The 19,904-nt window shown below is 44.5% G+C and overlaps 1 protein-coding gene across 1 annotated transcript; it reads right to left on the minus strand.

The window, feature by feature from the left end:
- Nucleotides 1-302: 302 nt before the first annotated feature.
- LOC8029079 (endochitinase) lies at nucleotides 303-18,490 on the minus strand. Its single transcript, XM_029990927.4, has 9 exons — nucleotides 18,439-18,490; nucleotides 16,406-16,588; nucleotides 12,662-12,785; nucleotides 11,984-12,122; nucleotides 5,657-5,760; nucleotides 4,578-4,701; nucleotides 3,468-3,659; nucleotides 1,720-1,842; nucleotides 303-458 (listed from the first exon to the last, which is right to left on the minus strand). The coding sequence occupies exons 1-9, from the start codon at nucleotides 18,470-18,472 to the stop codon at nucleotides 303-305; spliced, it is 1,179 nt and encodes a 392-aa protein (XP_029846787.4). The 5' UTR covers nucleotides 18,473-18,490.
- Between the last annotated feature and the right edge of the window lie 1,414 nt (nucleotides 18,491-19,904).

Here is a 19,904-nt window from a genome sequence, read left to right on the forward strand (position 1 = left end):
GCGTTTCATAATCACCTGTGACTATCGTGCTAAGACAGTAGGGGGTGACGTAAGAAGCAAGGAAGCTCTAATTCGTTTTATTTGAGTCGGGACGGTCAAACCTGTGGACTGTTATAGACTCTTCCTTACTCCTGCCAGGACGTGCAGGGTCGTCGGATGCTCACAAGAATCTGGCAACCCTCGGCATGGTGGCTTAAAGAATCGGGCCTCTCGACTGAAAAAGAAATTCGGCCTTGCGTGCATTTTACGCAACGATGCGCCGTCCGGAGAGAACGTGTATTGCATGTCTGATTCTACGGTTCTCATCCCCGGCGTGGATCAATCAGATGTCCTTCGGTGAATTTCTGGCCGATGGCGTTTAGCAGCGGGTTCTTCATGCCGCACACCCCTTGGAAGTCGTCCATGTCCACGTTGAACACCATGACACCTCCGTAGTCCTTATCCATGACAAAGTCAACCTGCAGCGATTGTTACCATGATAACCGACAACTGAATAAACGCTGCGGGCGTGGCGCGAGTCTCGGGAATCTTATTATCGCCCCTTAGCCAATCAGGTTGCGGCATTCGCCGACAAAGAGCGCCATAGCACGAATCACGAAGCGAGAAAACTTGATAGACTACGACGTACGTTTTTTTCAGGCTGTCGGTGGCTTTTAATGTTTCAAGACTGTTTCCATGGTCTCCCATGCTTTTCCAAAGAAAAAATGGCTCAGAAACTACGAGAAGCAAATAGTGATTGCAATGTAAAATGATAAATTAATTTTAAAAAAGTACCATGAGTAAATCGGTCCGGTAAAAATCAAAACCGAAATAACATATATATATATATATATATATAATAACGGGGGGGGGGGGGGGGGGGTTCAATCTTGTCATCGTATTTGTTCTGCTAATTTATATATATATATATATATATATATATATATATCTTAGCAGAACATGACAATATTGAACCCCCCCCCCCCCCCCACCCCCCTAAAATATTGACCAAAATTTAAAAACCAGATAAGGCTGTTTCTTGTTTTTTCAAAACGAAATATATTTAAAACAAAAAGGGGCACTGGAAATAAACAAATTATTTCCGCAGAATAACGTTATCAGCCGCGGTGGGCGTCGGGGCATAAGTATAACAATCAGAAAAATAGTAACTTCTTAAACTGAACTTTGCTTACTGTTGAGCTATTCTTCCTTTATTTCGCATATCTCAGATAGAAATCTGAAGCCCATTGTTTAATAGGCCAGATTAGTTGCTGATGAGAAAAGGAAAAAAAACAACTCTTATCTGAGTTATGACGCGGTGAATTTCGGCGCCTGGGGCAGTGCGAAGGCGAGACGGCCAAAAGAGCGCAAACACCACCCCCGAAGACGGAGCGCTCCGACTTCGGGGGCGGTGTTTGCGCACCCCGTATGGTATACGTTCATAGGAAACAGCTGAAAGCCCCGTAAACACCCAGGCACGACGTGACTGCTTTCGTAAGCTCGATCGAGCCCTATCGACGGACGGGCGCCTCAAGCCGTATAGTCACTCTGCGCGCATACGCATCATACGCCGCAGAGATGATGGCGTAAGTATACGCGGACACGCATGTTCGAAGCCTCAGAAACGTCTGTATACTGTCTTTTGTACGATGTATATAAGCAGTGTGACCGCGGCGAAAGAGAGGTCTACACGAGCCGTGGTACTGACCGCAAAAGTGAGCGAAGACAGTCGGCAATTACCTTGGCCGAGACACTTTCTTCGTCTTCGTAGCCGACCCACTGGTCGTCGCGGTAGGCGTAGGGGCACTGGCCCACGGCGTCGTAGTTCCGCTTCCAGCCACGCATCGTGATGTCCATGCAAACCTGCGGGACAGCGTGCGCGAGGTTTGAATGCCGGTTCGCCTCGCTTTCTAACCGTCACCAGTGTTACTTCTGCTTTGTTCAGCTACGTGTACGCTCGAGTATTCCACCTTGTAAGTACTCCTCAATGATCACCTCGTGAAATATAATAACGCATAAAAAGGAAGGATGACGGATGCCTCTTGCCACAAGATTGTCATGCGCAACCGAAACCACCTAAACTGTATCTTAAGGCAAAAGCCTGATATGTCCCATTACGCGAAAAGGCGTCGGCGTTGTGCCCGAAAGAGGGTCATAAAAATACGTCATCAAGCAAGCGCCGCTCAAGGTCAAAGCTGACGCGCCTCAGAATAAGAACACGGAGAAAAGCACAGCAACGCAGACGTTTCGTAGCGGAAGCCGTAAAGCCGGCGGGGGCGCCGCGCCTGCGCAGTGGGTGGAGGATGATAAGCGGATGCGTCTTAGAAATAAAACACAAAGAAAAGGACAGCAACGCAGATGCTTCGTCACAAAAGCCATGAAGACGGTGGGGGCGCCGCGCTTGTGCAGTGGGGGAGCGTAATATGGCCACCACCGGAGCAAAAACATCTCACCCGCGGGACTATAATGCTTTCGCATTCCTACACGTAAGCCATCTTAAATGTCTTTGGCGTGTTTTTTTTTTTTTTTTAATATCATTTTGGTGATTAGATTTTTTATCAATGAACTTGAGTGGCTTAGTTCGAAGGAGGTCGGTTTATGCCGTCCCCTCTGTAAATGTGACGAAACCTCCCTCATACTATGGGAAGTCGCGTGTGAAGAAAATTTCTTCGGCGCATATACCATTCTAATAATCATCTTTTGCCTGCCGCCATTCTTGTCTGCTGGGTTGTAAAATGCGTTCTGGACGTGCGCGCTGGCTTTCTTTTACGTAATATCGTACGCCACGCACACGTTCACAGCAAAGCGACTCGGCATTTTCTTTTTTTTTTTTTTTTTGCGCAGGTGATAAGCGCTAGAAATGTTTACATATTGATGTTAAGCTTTCGAGTGTATGTCTTTACACAACAAACGCGCTTGCAACATGGCGGATATGCCCCATAAAGTACCTGTGGCTTTGTTTGAGCCGCACTTTGGATCTCTAATGGTGAATTCCACGGGTCGTTTTGGAGCGCGCCGGGATCAGTAGACCATATCCGAGTTGGAGCACGCGATCCGAACGGAGTCGCTCCGCCTCCGGATCCTCAGTGAAACATGACCATTCCTCCGAGTTCGGCGGATTCCTTCCCGTCATTCAACTTCCCGGGAATCCCTTCCCGAGGTCCCGGACTGCGGTCCCGGCAAGAAACAAAGTCAATCGTGCGCGTCGAGGACTGGTCAGGCTGACTTCCGGTCAAATCCGCCGAAATCAGCGGAGCGACTTTTCTCGGATCCGGATCGAGATCCGGAGTGGCAGCTGATCCGAAACAACGAGTGGACACGTTTGTCTTGATACTGATCGCCCAGTAAAATAGGCGCGCTCCAGAAACGTCGATCCCTGCGCGCTCCAAAACGACAAGTGCAATTCACCACAAGTCTCGCGAGCTGCACCAAACGACATCGAACTAAAAGGAATCGTCATGAGCGTTTGTCAAACTGCCCGTGTGTACCTCGTAGTAGGCAAGTATTTCGTCGGACATCACGAACTGCCCGGGCATGGCGGACACGTCCTTCCTGATCGGAGCCATCAGCGAATTCTGTCTGGGATCCTGGAGCGTAAAGCTTCGGCCGTAGAAGGGGATGCCCAGCATGAGCTTCTTCTTCGGGGCTCCGAGCTTCACCAAGCGAGCCATGCCGTCTTCCTGCGGCAAAGAAGAAAACGCGCGCGAAACGCAGCACTTGGGATCAATGGATGGGTGCTTGGCCAAAATATGGCTGCCCACAGCCGTGGGTTGCCTCAGATGACTGACGTATAGACCGACACGCTGTTTACAAACAAGCCCGCGTTTGCCCACACAAGGTGTGGGCACTGCGCATGCGCAGAAACCAAATTCGCGCGAAGTGAAGCGTCTGCGCACGCGCAGTGCCGTTGACAGCGCCACCGCAGCTGCGTGACGTCAGGGCCGCGTGTTGGTCTCAGGGCCGCGTGTTGGTCTATAAGACCAACACGCGGCCCTGACGTCACGCAGCTGCGGTGGCGCTGTCAACGGCACTGCGCGTGCGCAGACGCTTCACTTCGCGCGAGTTTGGTTTCTGCCAAACGGCCGGGAAATTTTGTAAATAACCTATTCATTAACCTCGCCCAAAATCAAAGTCATTACTATTTTTGACTGACTTAATTTTTCTTCGGTTGTGGAACTAGCAATATGCCCCTACAATAATGCCCTAGCAAGGGCGCTGTAGGTAACCGAATACATAAATGTATCAAAAAAGATGTGTCCCTCCCTATTCCGAGGAATATGAAACGTGCGGCCCAAATGATCCATATTCCCTCTAAAAAAATTCTCGATCGCAAACTTGAGAACTTTACCACAGAGCACAACTATAATATACCCGAGTAACACAGTTACTTTCCAAGCTCAGTGCGTACCTTAAGGACTTCTCTAACAGTAGGGAGAGCCTTTTACAAACACTTTATACTATTAAAATTCAAACTAATTTCTTGTGATTGTAGACACTCCAACGATTTCTCTGTTTCTGTGCCTGCTATTCAACCTGTCGCGTCATTCGGAATGGCAGAACCTGTAGCCAGCGTCGCTGACAGCAGCGGACGGACTCACGACGTTCAGTGCGGCGTAATAGTTCTCGTCGAAGCAGCGTCTTCTGAGGGGGCTGTGCACGTCCGCGTAGCCAGTCCACGTGCCACGAAGGTCGTGCGCAAACACGTTGAACCAGTCCACGTACCTGGGGATAGCGACGAATTCGGAGTGACGGCCGAGTTCCCCTTAGTGGGGGTGGTCCACGTTCTGTTACTGTTAAAACTCAACAGAGGGATTCTTTCACGTGTTTTTCTTAGACTGGCAGTCGACGTTTTGACGTGAAATTGATTTCTGTAGGTAGCCTCGTGTTCTTTCCTGTCTCCTTTAGACGTTTCCAGCTTAGTCATGCACATTCGTACACGTGGGGTATACGGCTTATTTCAAACTGTATACTCAGTAAGAAATCTGGAGCGACTACTCTTACGCGAAGTAATGGGACGAGCAGTCGCTCTATATTTCTTGGTGTCTATAGTCACTGGGGACGAGGCCCATTATGTTAACGATTTTTTTGGTTCCTGATACGGTTATCGGTGTTCTCATACACTAATGTCGCGATCTCATTGGCTATGGAGCGATTATGATATGTTCGGTACTCAAAACACCCTGCCTTCCCTAAGGTGTCAGTGGCTGTAATAGTCACTGAGTAGTATACATAATACTATAACTAAAATAGGGAAGTAAGAAAAACTTGACACTGGCTGTCAAGCGAGATAAGCTTCAGAACCAATTTTCTCTTAGCGTGGTTGCGTAATCAAAATGAGTGCGTTTTGTTTCCACGTGACTGCGGCTATAGTAAGACCAATCAAATTTCTCCGTTCATAAACTAGACTGCTAATAATTTCAAGCTCTTTTGGTAAGAAAGAATAACTCTATTTTATTGTTATCAAATGCTCCAAACATGTTCTTGTAGCTTTACTCCTTTTTTTATTTTTTTTTTATTGGTGGGTCTGTTAGGACTATTTGCCGAATTCTCGGAGAACATATTCTTTTGACTATTGGACTAATCAGCTCACTGTGTGAATTTTCACCCATGTTTTTTTTTTTTAATTATTTCTCGGAAATTAGTATAAATTCTAACGCCAAACATTGGTTTCACGCACCTTGACAAGGCGGCAATGTTGAAGCCTGACTTGAGCAGTACGGGATCGATGGGAACAGTGATGGTCAACATGAAGTCGTACTTCTTGAACTCCGTATTCAGTTCCTGCATTGGGCACAAGCGTGGGACTTAATAAACGACAATCTTCGACGGCAATCTCTGCCACTCGAAACAGCCTTGAGTCGGCGTAACAAGTTTCATTTGAAGTATCATTTAAATGCGATAATCTAATGAGCGATGGTGCCTTCGCCCCCGAATATGTCATAGTCAGATCATGAACCTCGACGAAGAGAGATCTCACAAAAATACAGAAACTCGCTAAAACGCTCAAGAAGAACACACGGTCTGCTCATCAGTTGCCGCCATCGAGAGATAACGAATGAGGCTGATAAAACTGGAACAGGACCATGAAAAGCAACGTGTGTTCATAGATGCATTTATACTATATCGCACGTTTTCACAAAACTATCACCTAAGAAGTGCAGCATACTCCTATTAAGATAGGGGGGAAACAATCAGTTTATTGAAAAGACGAAGAGGTTAACCGGTCACTTCCGTTGAGTACGCGGCAGTCGAGTGTGGGGTTCCAGAAGGGCAACAATTAACGGACGAGGCGCAGTCAAAACAGTAAATAGCGCACACTGTAAACACCGCGCGCGTCTACTGCCCGGCATGATTCAGGTGATTTTAGGTAAACTATCTCTCGGAATAATGCAAGAAAAAAAAACGAAATTTTTTTAAAGAGCAGTAAAATAAAGAAAATCGTTTCTTTTTTTATTGTATCCTTCTGAGAGATATATCTTACCTAACATCAAGAGCAAATCGGATGAAAATGTCGAGTGGGCTAACTTTCGGTGTGCAATCAAGAAAAGCTAAAAAAAAAGCTATTTTCAGATCACGTGTTTCTTCCAAGCTTGTCATGTTGGCGAGGGGCAATGAAGAAAGGTGACTGCAGTTTCCATCCAGCAACGTTTCCTTCTGTCCCGTCATAGCTAACTAGCCGCATTTGCGTCTATGCCATAATCTATCCCAACGCTACTATCACAAAAAGTGCGCTATATTGCGGTGTGTAAAGAAATATAGCAAACAAAACCAAAAATGGGGGTGGGCTATCTTTCGGGGGTGTGACATCATCTCTCGGGATTTTACGGTGAATAAATTATGCTTTGCCAAAGACTCATTTTTCGCGCAGATATAACGCAAGCGGTCCGAAGCAGATATGCTAAAATTTCAGCACTAAACGTTATTTCATTCAGAAGTTATAACTATTTTTCTGAATTTTTTCACGAAAAACTAGGGCCTATTTTTTTGCCCGTAGTTCGGGAACTGACGCCATAGAGCTTCCGTATAAGTATTCGAAAGCTTTGTAGGCCGCCATTTTTCCATTGAAAATTTCAGGAAAGCACTTACAAATTTTGAGAAGATAACGGTTAGTGCTGAAACTTTAGCATCTGGTTCGGACCACTTAGCGCTAGTCTACATTTGGTTAGAGTATGAGCGTTCAGCAATGCATAATTTACTTTTGCGCAAAAAAAAAAAAAAAAAAAAAAAAAGCAGTAAACCTTGTGATTTTTTTAACATTTTATACTTGAATAGTCAATCAGTGTAAGGTGCGAAGGAAGTTCTGAAAATGGTGGCACATCTTACATCATACAAAAAACGCTGTGTGCTCTGCAGACATGGACAGAAATATCCGCGGACACGTGGATATTTCTGAACAACCGATGTGACAGGATCGCCATACAAGAAACAAACACGCCACAGACAATGTCTGCACCAGAGTGTCGAACCGATATTTTTATTGGTTCGGTTCGGGTTCGGGTTCACGGCTTTCGGTTCAGTTCCGGTTCAGTTCCGGGGCGTAAAAAATAACGGTTTAAACCGGTTCGAACCGGTTTGAACCGCTAAATTGAGAATATATTTTCCGCGTTGTTCTGTCAATAGGCGCTATTTAGACCGTGAAACTAACTGCTGTAAACGATCTGATTTTTGCGAGGACCTATTTTTGAGAATTTCGCGAATCGCCTACAATTCTCGAAAAATGGGTCCCGCGAGCAATTTCGGTAAAATGTAAACAGATTGAAATTTATATTGAGATTCCACCGCGTCGAGAAAATTACAACCCGCGAATTATTCCAAAACTTCAGCTTTGACCTAAATCGCGAAATATTGAGCCCACGAAAAATAGTCGTTTACAGTATATAGTTTTTTTTATTGTTTGTTCAATTCAGTTTTATTCTCAGGTACCAAAATTATAAAATTCTGTTATTTATTCCTACACAACACGAAAGGAAAATCTACATTAACATACAAAACGTCGTGTTTATACGACTCAACATCCCTTCGTTTACCAGAGTCACATATATTGTACCTGAATCGAAATGTTTTCGGAAGTAAAGTAGGTTGCCTAATATACCCGTGATTGGTACAACTTTGTATCGCAGTATTAGATGTTGAATCGTAGTTTTGCCCTTGAACTAAGGAATTAATTACAGTGAATACAATCATGAAATGGGCACCTCGTCGCCATATATATCATGAAATGTGTTTTACGGAATACGTTTCACAATATATATATATATGATGACGAGACGACTGAGCTTAAGGGAATATAATTTTCAAAATGTCACGAAAGTCACGGGACAAGTCCTTCCAGTCTATATTTTATAGGAACACTAAGCGACAATCGCAATGCTTGTTTTTCTAACTAGCATATTGTTTGCTCTCAGCACCATGATGCGGGCGACGAATCATGCGAAAAGGAGTGGCTGAAATTGTTCACTCTAACCTATGAGCACCGTAGTACTGAGATCGAATCTGACCTAAAACAATGCTTACCCATGTGAACATTTTCTTATATTGGATAAACTGGCATAGCCTGGATGATGAGGTTTGCTCTTGACAAAATGCAGGTCAATTTAATTTGCAAATAAGCATCACCCTCGCTAATTGATGATTTTTGCTAAATAGAACAAAGTGGTATTTCATGCTCTACTCAATTCGGAAGCTACCTATTTGGACACTTTCTGAGAGTTTAAGTGTGCAATCTTCATAGTTCCACCATTCGTTCCAGTAAAAAAAGGTGATGGTAAAAACACATAAAAAACGCGATAATAAACTTCTATATATTTGAGAAGTTATATATGCTTGAGGAACACATATAGTCATTTAAATTAGCTTCAAAATAATTAAAAAAAAACATTATTTAAATCTTTTCAAAATCACCTATAACGTGCGCCGAAAAATATTTGCCGAACATCTTTCAGATAGTTTAAAGGCGCATTTACTTATATATCTTGGAGGTGAGAATCTTCTATTTATGCTGCCAAATCTTCAGACAGGAATTAAGTATATTTTTATTATCATCGATAAATTTGACTTTATGAAGTTCACATAACCGCCTGAGATTGACACGGAAGGACGATACTCGAAAATACGCCAGCTGTTGTGTCTTCGGCAACGTGCTTTTGTTAGCTGTTTTGCAGTGTAAAATAGTGGGTTGCAGGGCATGTCAAAAAACACTGTGGTCACATGATATATCGGAAGGCAAATACACGAAATGTGCAGAAATAAGGAGATGACACGCAATTTTTTCTAAATAATCCCTTACACAACGCTTTACTGCAAAAAGAAATGCATAGAAATGCATAAAATGATATTCCTAATTAAACATAGATTCCGCGCAGGGCAAACAAAGATTTTTTAGAATCCTAATATAAATCACTTTTGGACATCAGCTTGCCTGAGCTCGAAACGTCGCGGGATACTACCTCGGGAGGCTAATGTTATCTTAGGTTTTACGTGCACTTGTTTTGAGACCTTACTTCATGACTCCGTTCTTTATCAGTCATGTGCTCCAACATTTTATTAGGCTGCCGTATATCATCGCGAGACTACTATAAATACTACACAACTTTACACATTGGACGTCTACTGCTGGTGTTGCGAACGTCGCACTTCACCAGAAAGCTGAAGTATTTAACATGGTTTGCACGTGACGTAATCGCACTAGATACTGGTTGCCATTGCGAGTTGTTCTTGCTGAGAAAATCAAATCCGGTTTGGAAAAATGCACGCTGCAAAAGTTTCGCGCTCAGTGCAAGCTATGTATTTGAGAGGCACACATTTTTCTTGTTGGTACATCGTCGTTAGGCACGGCGCGAGTGTCTGGCACGACGAAAACGTGCTTTCTGGCAAGAGTGTTTTTACAAATAAAAGTTGTACCAACTATACCCATCTGTCACTATCGTTTCCAGGCCACGCTTTTTAGTCTGCGCCGAAAATGTGGGGCAGAGGAATCTTTACGACACAGTATGCTTTAAAACTACCCCCCTCCCCACTCCCTTTTTTTTTAGTTGCTCCTCAAGATACTTTTTATTCCTCAGGGATTGCCTGCTCCGTATTGAGTGGTGTTCACTCGACAATTATATTTGTGTCACTTGTAAACAGTAATTCTTCCTTGCTTTAACTTTGCGCCAAACTGTGAAGGTTAAACAAAATACAGGGCGGTCGAAACTTGGAGAACTTGAGAGCGACACTCCTGTGAGACTTAGAGCGGCTGCCGACGTTCGGCTATCCCCGTGAGGCCACTAGGATCTTTCTTTTCAGGTATCCCTCCCGTACACACTAATAGTTCCATGTAACGTCCGACTAAAACGTCACATTTAGACAATTTAACACTTCTATTCTCGGGACAACTTTCTGAGGCAGTTCAGCAATAACGAAAACATGTTTGGGAGCCTCAATGGTGTGCATACATGTAAAATGAGTCGTGCAGCATCTTTTTTTTTTTTTTTTTTTTACCTGAAGTTCAATAAATACCGCTAAGTTGTAATCCTTGACGTTGATAACTTGCAAAAGCATCCATTAGTCTGCCCCTCCGCGAAATGGCAGACAGTCGAAAGAAAGAAATGAAACAGCTTTCCCCTCCTCAACTCACAATTAGAACTATCAGCCACGTGATCTGATCCTAATATATACACCGTCAGTGTTTATCATAGTCATACGCAGGGTTGGCAAAGCAGAGAGCATGGGCTGATCTTCAGATATAATTTTAGTTGGGCTATAATGCCCGAGCCCCACTAAAGCGACAAACAGAAACAAACGACAGCGGCTAGCCTTAAACCAGAGTATTTCGCGATTTGCCAGGCTCTGTAGAATAAAGAAGGCTATGCTCAAACACGAGTATCATGCACACGATGGTACCATTTGCAGGATTGTAAACACTCGTGCTAACTTCGCGAGCACCGAACAACTCAAAGCCGTATAAAGGTACCATCGCGAACATGCTGCATGTGTCTGACGCTGGTCGCTTTCGTTTGTTTCTGTTTCTAGCTCTAGTGGGACTCGGGCCCATCATAATCTTTGAGTTGAACACGAGCGTTACCCGAATGTTCGGCGATACTGGTTGTCATGAACCAGAGCATTTGAATCGGGATCATGACAATCGGGTACATCATGGTGTCACGTGACTCTCAGTGCGAAGTTGTGATGTCATGTGACGTCACGGTATCAACAACGTTAATAGATCTAGCGACGTCCTCAATTCGAATCGACTTAACGCGGTGAGTCACGTGACGTCACGGGGTCACGTGATGTGACATTACTTGACAGCATGTCTTGACATCATGACGTCACGTGACATTGTGACACATGGCTAATCATAGTGCCAATAAGAAAGCGCCGCAAAAAACCAGGATTTATTATACATTGCAATTCTGTATATGACGATTTGATCAATACGTAGAGGAATACACGTGCCAATAATAATAAATTTGTAATACTAACAAAAAACAATACCGTGAACCGTTTTGAACCGGTTACCGTTATATGTTTTTCCGGTTCAGTTCCGGTTCAGTTCCAAGATGGCGGTGAAGATTTCGGTTCGGTTCAGTTCCGGTTCGGCTAAAAATAACGGTTCTGTTCCGGTTTTCGGTTCGGTTCGGTTCCGGTTCGACACCCTGGTCTGCACACTGTCTATTGTATCATGTATGCCATGTGTGAGCAATATGAAGACAGCAGCTTGAGTCCAAAGTCCGCGACGTGACGCTGAACATGACGATTCAAAGGCTTATGTTATTGAAACCTCAGCAAACTCTGCGAGTAAGTGTACGCTCCCATGTTTCTTAAATACTCGTAGTCCTCACACAAACACACACATGGGGACTCCACGTGAGAAGACACGCGTATTTCTTTTCCGCACCAGGAGTTCATCCTATAGCAGTGCGACGTACGCGAACCGACCGCATTCAGTGGACAGTATGCGACCATCGTGGTTCCTATTTCCGTCATCCCAGCTGTTCCTTCGAATAAATTGCTCTCCGTATACCTTCATCAGGTGGACGAAGTTGTCCTTGTCGTAGACGTTCCCTCCCCGCATGGGCATGCCGGGGTACTGCCAGGAGATGTCCAGACCGTCAAAGCCGTACTCTCGCATCCAGCGCACCGCGCTCTTTACGAATCGCCGTCTGCACCAAAAGAGTCGTTACAGGAAAAGCCTTTGTCATCCCCATACACACGTAGTACAATGCGCAGTTTATTTACATCTTCAAGGACTCGTCTTTTGAACCTCCCTCAGCAACTTCATACTTTATCTTTAAAAAAATTTAAAAAAAAGCACTTGCACGAAGAAAAGAAAATTAGTCATATCCTCGACGAACAACCTCAACTTTGTTTCGAATGTTTGATGCTGTTTTATCCACTTTTAGAATTACACCTTCCTCTGGTACATCTGAAAATACTGCGCAGTAGCTTGTACCAGAGACCACATGCAACCCCATCGAGCTGACAACTGTATAAGTGTCGAACACTTATCACCACCTGCATGTATATGATGTTAAAAAAATGCATGTTTCTATAGGCGTTACGCTACTCCATTATATCACTTTTTTTTTTTTAATTGCCTAGTACAAATGTATTTAGCGACTTTGTTAGAACGCTTTCTACGGGTTGGAACACAGTCGCCCATATGGCGATTCAAAAGCCGTACACTTCGCCGAGGCCTCACCTTGCCAAAGAATGGCCGGCCATGGTTGAAAACACGCTGTGGCCGAACTCCCAGCCGCCGACCGAAAGCAGTGTCTTGAGGTGCGAGTACTGCTTCTTGATGGACGTGAATTCTCGATAGAGGCCTGCGAGGGCAGATTGATCACATGAGCAGAAGCTTCACTGCACATCAAGGGAAAAACGAACCCTCCGGTTGTTAGAGCAACAAGGCTGGAAAAAAGAGTGGGGGTGGCTCCAGGTCAGATCGTGCAATGAATGTCCGGGTCATATTTTTTTTATATATTTCTTTAAGAAATATATCTGAAACCGATGTTCTTGGCAGGAAAATTCAGCTATATGTGCACGCCGTAGCTAAATTGTTTCCAGGGATATAAAATTGGGAAGCGCGACGCGTGGACATTACCGAGATTTCATTATGGTAATTTGTGCAGCCGTAAATGTCACACGAAAGCAGGCACGTAGTTAAAAAAAAAAAATGTTTCATTTATTTTATATACAATTTACCGTTGTGCACACCAAATATTAAATAAATGACAATTATACATTTCTATGCAAAAACAAATGACTAAGCACGTAAAAAAACGTTTTAGAGACACTTTCAGAATTTTTTTACCAACAAACAACTTTATCAAAACGTAGCAAAATATATCAAAATGTACGTCCTGAAATGGAGCTTACGAATATAAAAAAATGACCGCATCTTCACGTGGTGAATGATGTTGATTGGGGCGAAGCTCTGGTAGTGCTGATGATACTGATTTTATTGTTCATAGGTAGTGCTGATGGTGCTGATTTTGTTTTTATTTCTCATGGGTAGTGCTGAGTTCCGGGTTGCGTTTCGACTTCATTATTGCAGCTTTATGGTCGGTGAAATGCAGCGCCCTCACCTGTATAGACGTTGAGCGGCTACATGCAACGTTTCATCCATGACAGAAACCCCAGCTCTTGAGTTACTACCACATCTCAGAGCCCCCTACTCGTCCTGCAGTCGTGGCCGAGTGGTTTAGACGATGAACTAGAAATCCATCGGGGTCTCTCCGCACCGGTTCGAATCCTGTCGACTGCGCAGACATTTTTTTCTTTTTATGTGAGCACGGACGCCGGCCGGCCGGCCGGACGGCCGGACGGACAAGGCCGTCCGTTTGTCCGTCCGTCCGCCCTAAGGAGCTTCGCCCCTAAAATATATTTGCTTAGCCATTATTATAGTTTTGTTATTAATGCAGTAACTTAAGCCATTTATTTAAAAGTAGTAAAATTGCACGTAAATATCAACAAAACTCCATCTTTTATTTTTTTTTAAGCTTTCCTTAACTCTTTGAAGTAACCTGAGGCACAACGCCTCAGGCGCCTGCACGTCGGCGCCGTTGTGCAGCACCGTTGCAGCGGCGTGCAGGCGCCGCTGTGAGGCACAACGGCGCCTGCACGTCGTTTCTCCTGCAAGAACGACGGTTGCTTCCCGCAATGCTTGGATAGAAAACGGCGTACCATCGTGATTCACACGATTACCAGCGACCTTTACGCTTCCCCGTGCCCTGTTGTTCGGCAGCACCATGAGTTGCAGAATGAAGTTTACGACGGTGTGAACTGCGGGACATTTTGAAAATTTGGGGATTTCTCGCGGGACGCGGGACACGAGCCCTCAATGCGGGGCAGTCCCGCGAGTCGCGGGATGGGTGGTCACTCTAGCACTTGTAATGCGCGTCTCGAAGAAGGTGAGACACTATTACGACCAAGAAGGGACTAAAATGTTTTTCTATCATACTTTCACTTCTTTTTCCTTCTACTAATCACTTTTTCACCTGTGGGGGAGTAGCCGGATAGGACAGGATTGTCCTGGCTTATCCCTCTGCCTTTCACTAATGTCAATTAATAAGCGTGACCAACAATATTGGTCAAGATCGTTCGTTTAGTAGCAGGAAATTAACCACAACTTAATTAGCAACCGTTTAATTTGTGTTCTTCGATCGCCTACGTGGAGCATGTGAGTCTTGGGCAAACATCACGGACCACTTCGATGTTTGTCTTTCGTCAAATTTTGCTGCTGCCGTATATATACGATAATCAGATGAAAAAAAAACAACTACGGAGGAACATCAGCTTTATCCTCTGATTTAGATCTACCTTCTATCCACCAGCCGCCGTTTCTGTAGCTAACGTTAAATGTATATTGACAACGTGCCCTTCCTTTCTATTAAAAAAAAAAAAAAACGCGTATATGTTTGTTGATGTTCCGGAACGACGGTGTAAGATATATATATAGGTGAGGACACACATCAGAGCGAAGGCTGTGGCTCGATCGACCAGATAATGTCTTTCTGGCGGCGCGCGACCGAGTAGCCTCAACCGACAGCGTCTCCGCCGTCCGGACACCCCAACTAAAAAAAAAAAAAAGAAACAAACAAAACTAAAAAAGAAATACTTTCGTTCCTGGGCGCGCGCTCTTTCCACTCGAATCGTCTGCTCTAACCTTGACGGACGCTGACTTGAACACCGTGCCAGAGATCTGTCCGCTTCATCGCGTTCATAAAACTGTTATTGCCGCCGTTAAAAAGGATACTTCAACGAACTTCGAAATATAACCGTCGTGTTCAAAAATAGTTTGAATATGATCCACAATATCCGTAAATGACAATCGCACGTTTTATCTTGAGGCTGGTTGCTGTATTTTTCGTTATAAACGGCCCGCTCTGGCAAGCGCTCAGAGTAGCCAGCGGACAGCACGTGACATCCGACGCAATCCGACGTCCCGAGACGACGTAGGTCGTCTCGGGACGAGCAAAGCTAGGGCGAGGCTGACGTCGAGAGGATGGCCTAGTCGTTCCAGCCACTGAAGCGGCAGCTTTCGTACGAATTTTGAGTGGCGGGCTAATCTTCCATCATCTTGTAGATGGACAATATCGACTTCTGGGACACACAAAATGGATTCCCGGGAAGAGGGGAGTTCCTCCTTCCCCTCTTCTCTCGTGGTGGCCGGAGGCGAGACAACCTCCGTCACTACCTGTCAAGTTTCGTAGACGGGCATTACAAACGAGGCGTTAGCGACATCCACTAGGTGCTCATTGCTAATCGTTTCATTCGTTTTAAAATTACTTTTTGTGACTTTTTTTAACAAGATATTGGTGTGTTCGATGTGATACTGCTCCCTTGAACACATATAGACCAAAAAATGATCGCCGAAATTTCGTTGTAGTATCCCTTTAAAGGGGCTGTGCAGCAATTTTCAGACTTTGGCCAATTAACTGCGGAAATTAATCTACGTCACCTATGGAACGAACGAACGAAACAGGGTCAATGATGAAGCAGTTTCCAAGAAACACGCGTAGCGCAACTGCCCACTGCCAAGTCCTACACAACGTGGCGCACCCAAAGAAAATTAAAAAAAAAAACTAAAACAGGCATGTTTTTAATAGGAAAACATGAGAAACCGGGCCCACGAGAGGCTGCCATTAGCCGCACATTGAGGTGCCATTCTGGTGTCGTCGAATGCAACCAAGGCGAGGACTTTGTCTGGCAGGTGCGACGCGAGTGGTTACGCCGCCTCCGGAACAGAGGATACGGCTCGCACTTCCCAGAGTCGAGTAAATTCCCTGCACGCGTCCCGCGAGCGTGAAGTGCTCTCAGCTGCTGCAGCTTCCCCGGTTCGGGAGCCTGACACACTCTGTATACACTCCGGAGGTTGCGAAACGCCAATCTCTGGAAAAAAAAAAAAAAAAAGAAGAAAAGCTGCGCGGTTCCTTCCCCCTACCGGTGTTGTTCATGTAGCTGGAGATGGCGCTCTGTATCTCGAAGGTCTCGGTGCTGACGGTGACGAAGGCCAGGGTCACATGACTGCACAGGTGTCCCGGAATGTTGGAGGCCGCGTAGTTCATCGGACTGGGCCTCATCTGCGCCGCGCCGTAGTAGTAGCACACGACGGGCCGCTTCGGATCTGCCGGGGGAACATGCGTCCAAACATTGAAGCAAGAACAGTACGCTCGAGATGCATACAGGGATAAAAGGGAAGCGACATAAAGGTGTTTTGCCCTGTCTTCGTTCTTTACGTCGCTTTCCTCTCGTACCTGTAACTTACCAGCACGCTCCAAATCGTCGAGTCGGGATATTTGTCTAAATTTTAGTAAGCCAGGAAGTGTTACACCTTGAGTGTGAGTGTTTATGGTGCAGATGAAAGATAAAAACCAAAATATGTTATTTATGTATGTTTTTTTTCTTTGCATAAAAAAGTAATTGTGCAACGCCAATAATCTGCTGTAGCTTAGTTATTAAGTAGGAATTACCAAACCGCTTTTTTACGCAGAGCACTCGCACCACTCTCTATACAAATGGAGGTAAGGTGATTGCGAAGCTTGTTTGCTTCTTTTGGAAGTGATCTTTGAAGGCATCAGAAATCCAAGATTGTGAGATTCGCTCAATTACTGGATGAACTGATGTTAAGTGATTCCAAAACAGTGTCCTTGCATTAAATTTCTCTTTTTCCGGCTGCATGTCTCCCCCGGCAAACGTGGGGCAATAAAATATATGAGAGCAAACATCTTCAGGCTTCCGTTAAATGGTGTGATCGAGCTTAATATACAATGTAAGCGTACGCTGTATATAGATGCGCCTAGGCCCTATATGATCCTCGAGCAGTAAATGTCACGATGTGGGAAACATGAGGTTATGGAGCTGAAGGGGAGATCCGCGAACCTTCTTCAGCACGCTCGATAGCACCGAATTCGTAATTCGAGTTTCTGACATCCAGCACTATGGTTGCTTACATCTACCTCTGCCGCTTCTCGTAAAAAAACAAACTGACTGATTTTTTTTTTTTTTGTCTTGTTTTACTGGTTGACTTCGTCCGGCGTCCGGGCTGGCGCCTCGTGAGCCCTACGTTATAGGAGGTAGTTTTTGAAGCTGGATGGCCCGCTTAGCAATTCTGTATGTCTAGGAAGTTTCGCATTTATTCATTACACGCGCACCTAGATTTCTGGAGAGGTTATCTGATCGTTACGTTATAATAATGCCCCGTGGTCGTGAAAGGTATGCGCCGTCCGTGACGGTGTCTTGGTAAATATAGTACTAGTTGAGGTAATATGCAGCCTGAAACGATGGGAGCGCGGAATGCCGGTTGCTGCAACCCCGAAATATTCTGGCTTTCTTTTCCTTTAGTAAGAAGTTAGCTTCATATCTGCGTAAACAAACAAAAATTGTAACCAGCGAGGAGTGAACAATTCTGTGGTATACTTATAACTATAATCACGACATTTTCACCTTCGTTCACGCGTCACACAAAATCGTCTAGAAGAGCTGGTAGAACGGTGTACGAGTGTCTGTAGACTGTATATGTACACGGTACAATGTGGTTATTTAGTGTCTAAGAGTAATGCAGGGTACTTTTTTATGGCGCAATATATCATATGTTTCTGGTGGATTTGAGGAACCGCGCCCTCTATGACATCATTCCCATAGCCTGCCGGCACAAACGCTGATCGTAGGCACACAAACCGTCAACACCAGTCTTAACTATGTCAAATGTACCTAGTTAACAACCTTTGTGTACGCTTCAGGCTAATCAACTGACCACGAGAAAATGTCGGCGATCAAGCAAAACTGCAATTGACTCTTATTGCGCCTGTAGCAAGCAGTCTTGTCTCTGTGTCAAGTGGAACCCGACCCTTGCAATAGAAATACGTCCTCCGTTTAGCAGGCCTGTCGCATTTTCTCTTCAATAAAAGATACTCAGTAATCTCTTAGAAAAAAAAAAAAAGAAAAAAGAAACGGTAGCATAAATTGTGCGCTTACCTGCTGCCTGAATCCCAAGCATAATTGCACCCATCAAAGGTAAGGTCTTTAGCCACATGTTGATTCCTGAAAATTTAAAAAAAAATTAAGAGAGTTAGCATTGTCGTGGTGCTCTTACATGATTTCATTTATTAATCTTAAGATAAGCCTGAAAAGATTGATCTCACGAATAATGCTTGTGGTAAACTCGAAAACTGCGTTGCCTCCAACTACAACGGCTGTATTCTGACTTACAAACTACAATTAAAAAAGAAACAAAGTAAAATCAATGTATTAAAAATATTAATCAACAGTTTGCAATATTTAAGGTATGAAGGGGTCACTAAAAACAAAATAATTTGAAAGTTTGGTAAGATTTTGAAAGGAATGGTGATGCAATGTCAGTATTTGAACTGAAATGTACCTACGTCATGTTTGTAAATCATGCCGATACACTTCAGCTCATTACCACAGTTTTAAGTTGTCAAGCCCACGGTCTTGCAACCATCACGTTGACCTAACTTTCAAAACAATTAATTATTCATTTTCGCGCACTTCCTCGGCAGACCGATCCAACATTCCAAGATACGTAATATTGCCCGTCGCTGATTAATTTTATTGCAATTAATTTAAGCTAACTAAACAGTGCAAAGAAACATGGTTTACATAAGAAAATTCGTGCTACTTCTTCAAGGACTTTATCGGGTGAATCTCCCAAAAATGAAATTGACGCAAAAATGCACCGGTAGAATTTGGCGTAACTTTTAAAGTTGCACATTACGAGATGTTTTTAAACCCACGGAGCACTCGCTCTAAAAATGGATGTTTTGGGCGAAAACTTACGAAGAATGATTTAAAAATATAACTCACTTTAAGGCACTGCTCGTTCGTATCCCTCAATTTTAGTACCTTAGAATTATATGAGTAGATTCTGGCAGCAGTAATTCTTGAAACCTGGGACCCGAGCAAGCAAAACGTCTTTCAATTTCACAGCAGCAGCACTCACCGTGACCGCCTCGTTCGCCTGCAAGGCGTCGAAGACTAAAATATCCGTGCTACACGCACCACCTCCGATGCTAAATGGTTTCGGAAACCCCGGCCGGAATGGTGACTAAGCAAAATAAAAAAAAGTACCCTTGCTCGCCTCCCCAGCAATCCTGCATGCAGGGGTGGCAGGATCCCTCTCTATCCGCCACCCTCACCCTCTTTCCTTTTGTTTTATACTTTGAGCCAGCCGAAGATGCACCAAAAGCTAAGGTACTGGATGACGTATCCTCACCATAGCCAATTCTTCACGTTTCATTAGTTCACTCGGGTGTTGGTCGCAGTGACGTCAACGATTCCCGGTAGGTGATTGGTTCGCCAGATCGAAGAACGTAATCCTCAACTCACGATTGGCCCCGCTGGTCGGTAACTTTCGTACCGGTCCAGACGCGGCGAGCTGCCCTCCTTTCCCGGGGACAGTGTAACGTGACCTTGAAGAAAAT

This window comes from Ixodes scapularis, unplaced genomic scaffold, assembly GCF_016920785.2.
Source record: "Ixodes scapularis isolate PalLabHiFi unplaced genomic scaffold, ASM1692078v2 PGA_scaffold5__190_contigs__length_132052651, whole genome shotgun sequence".
NCBI lineage: Eukaryota > Metazoa > Arthropoda > Arachnida > Ixodida > Ixodidae > Ixodes > Ixodes scapularis.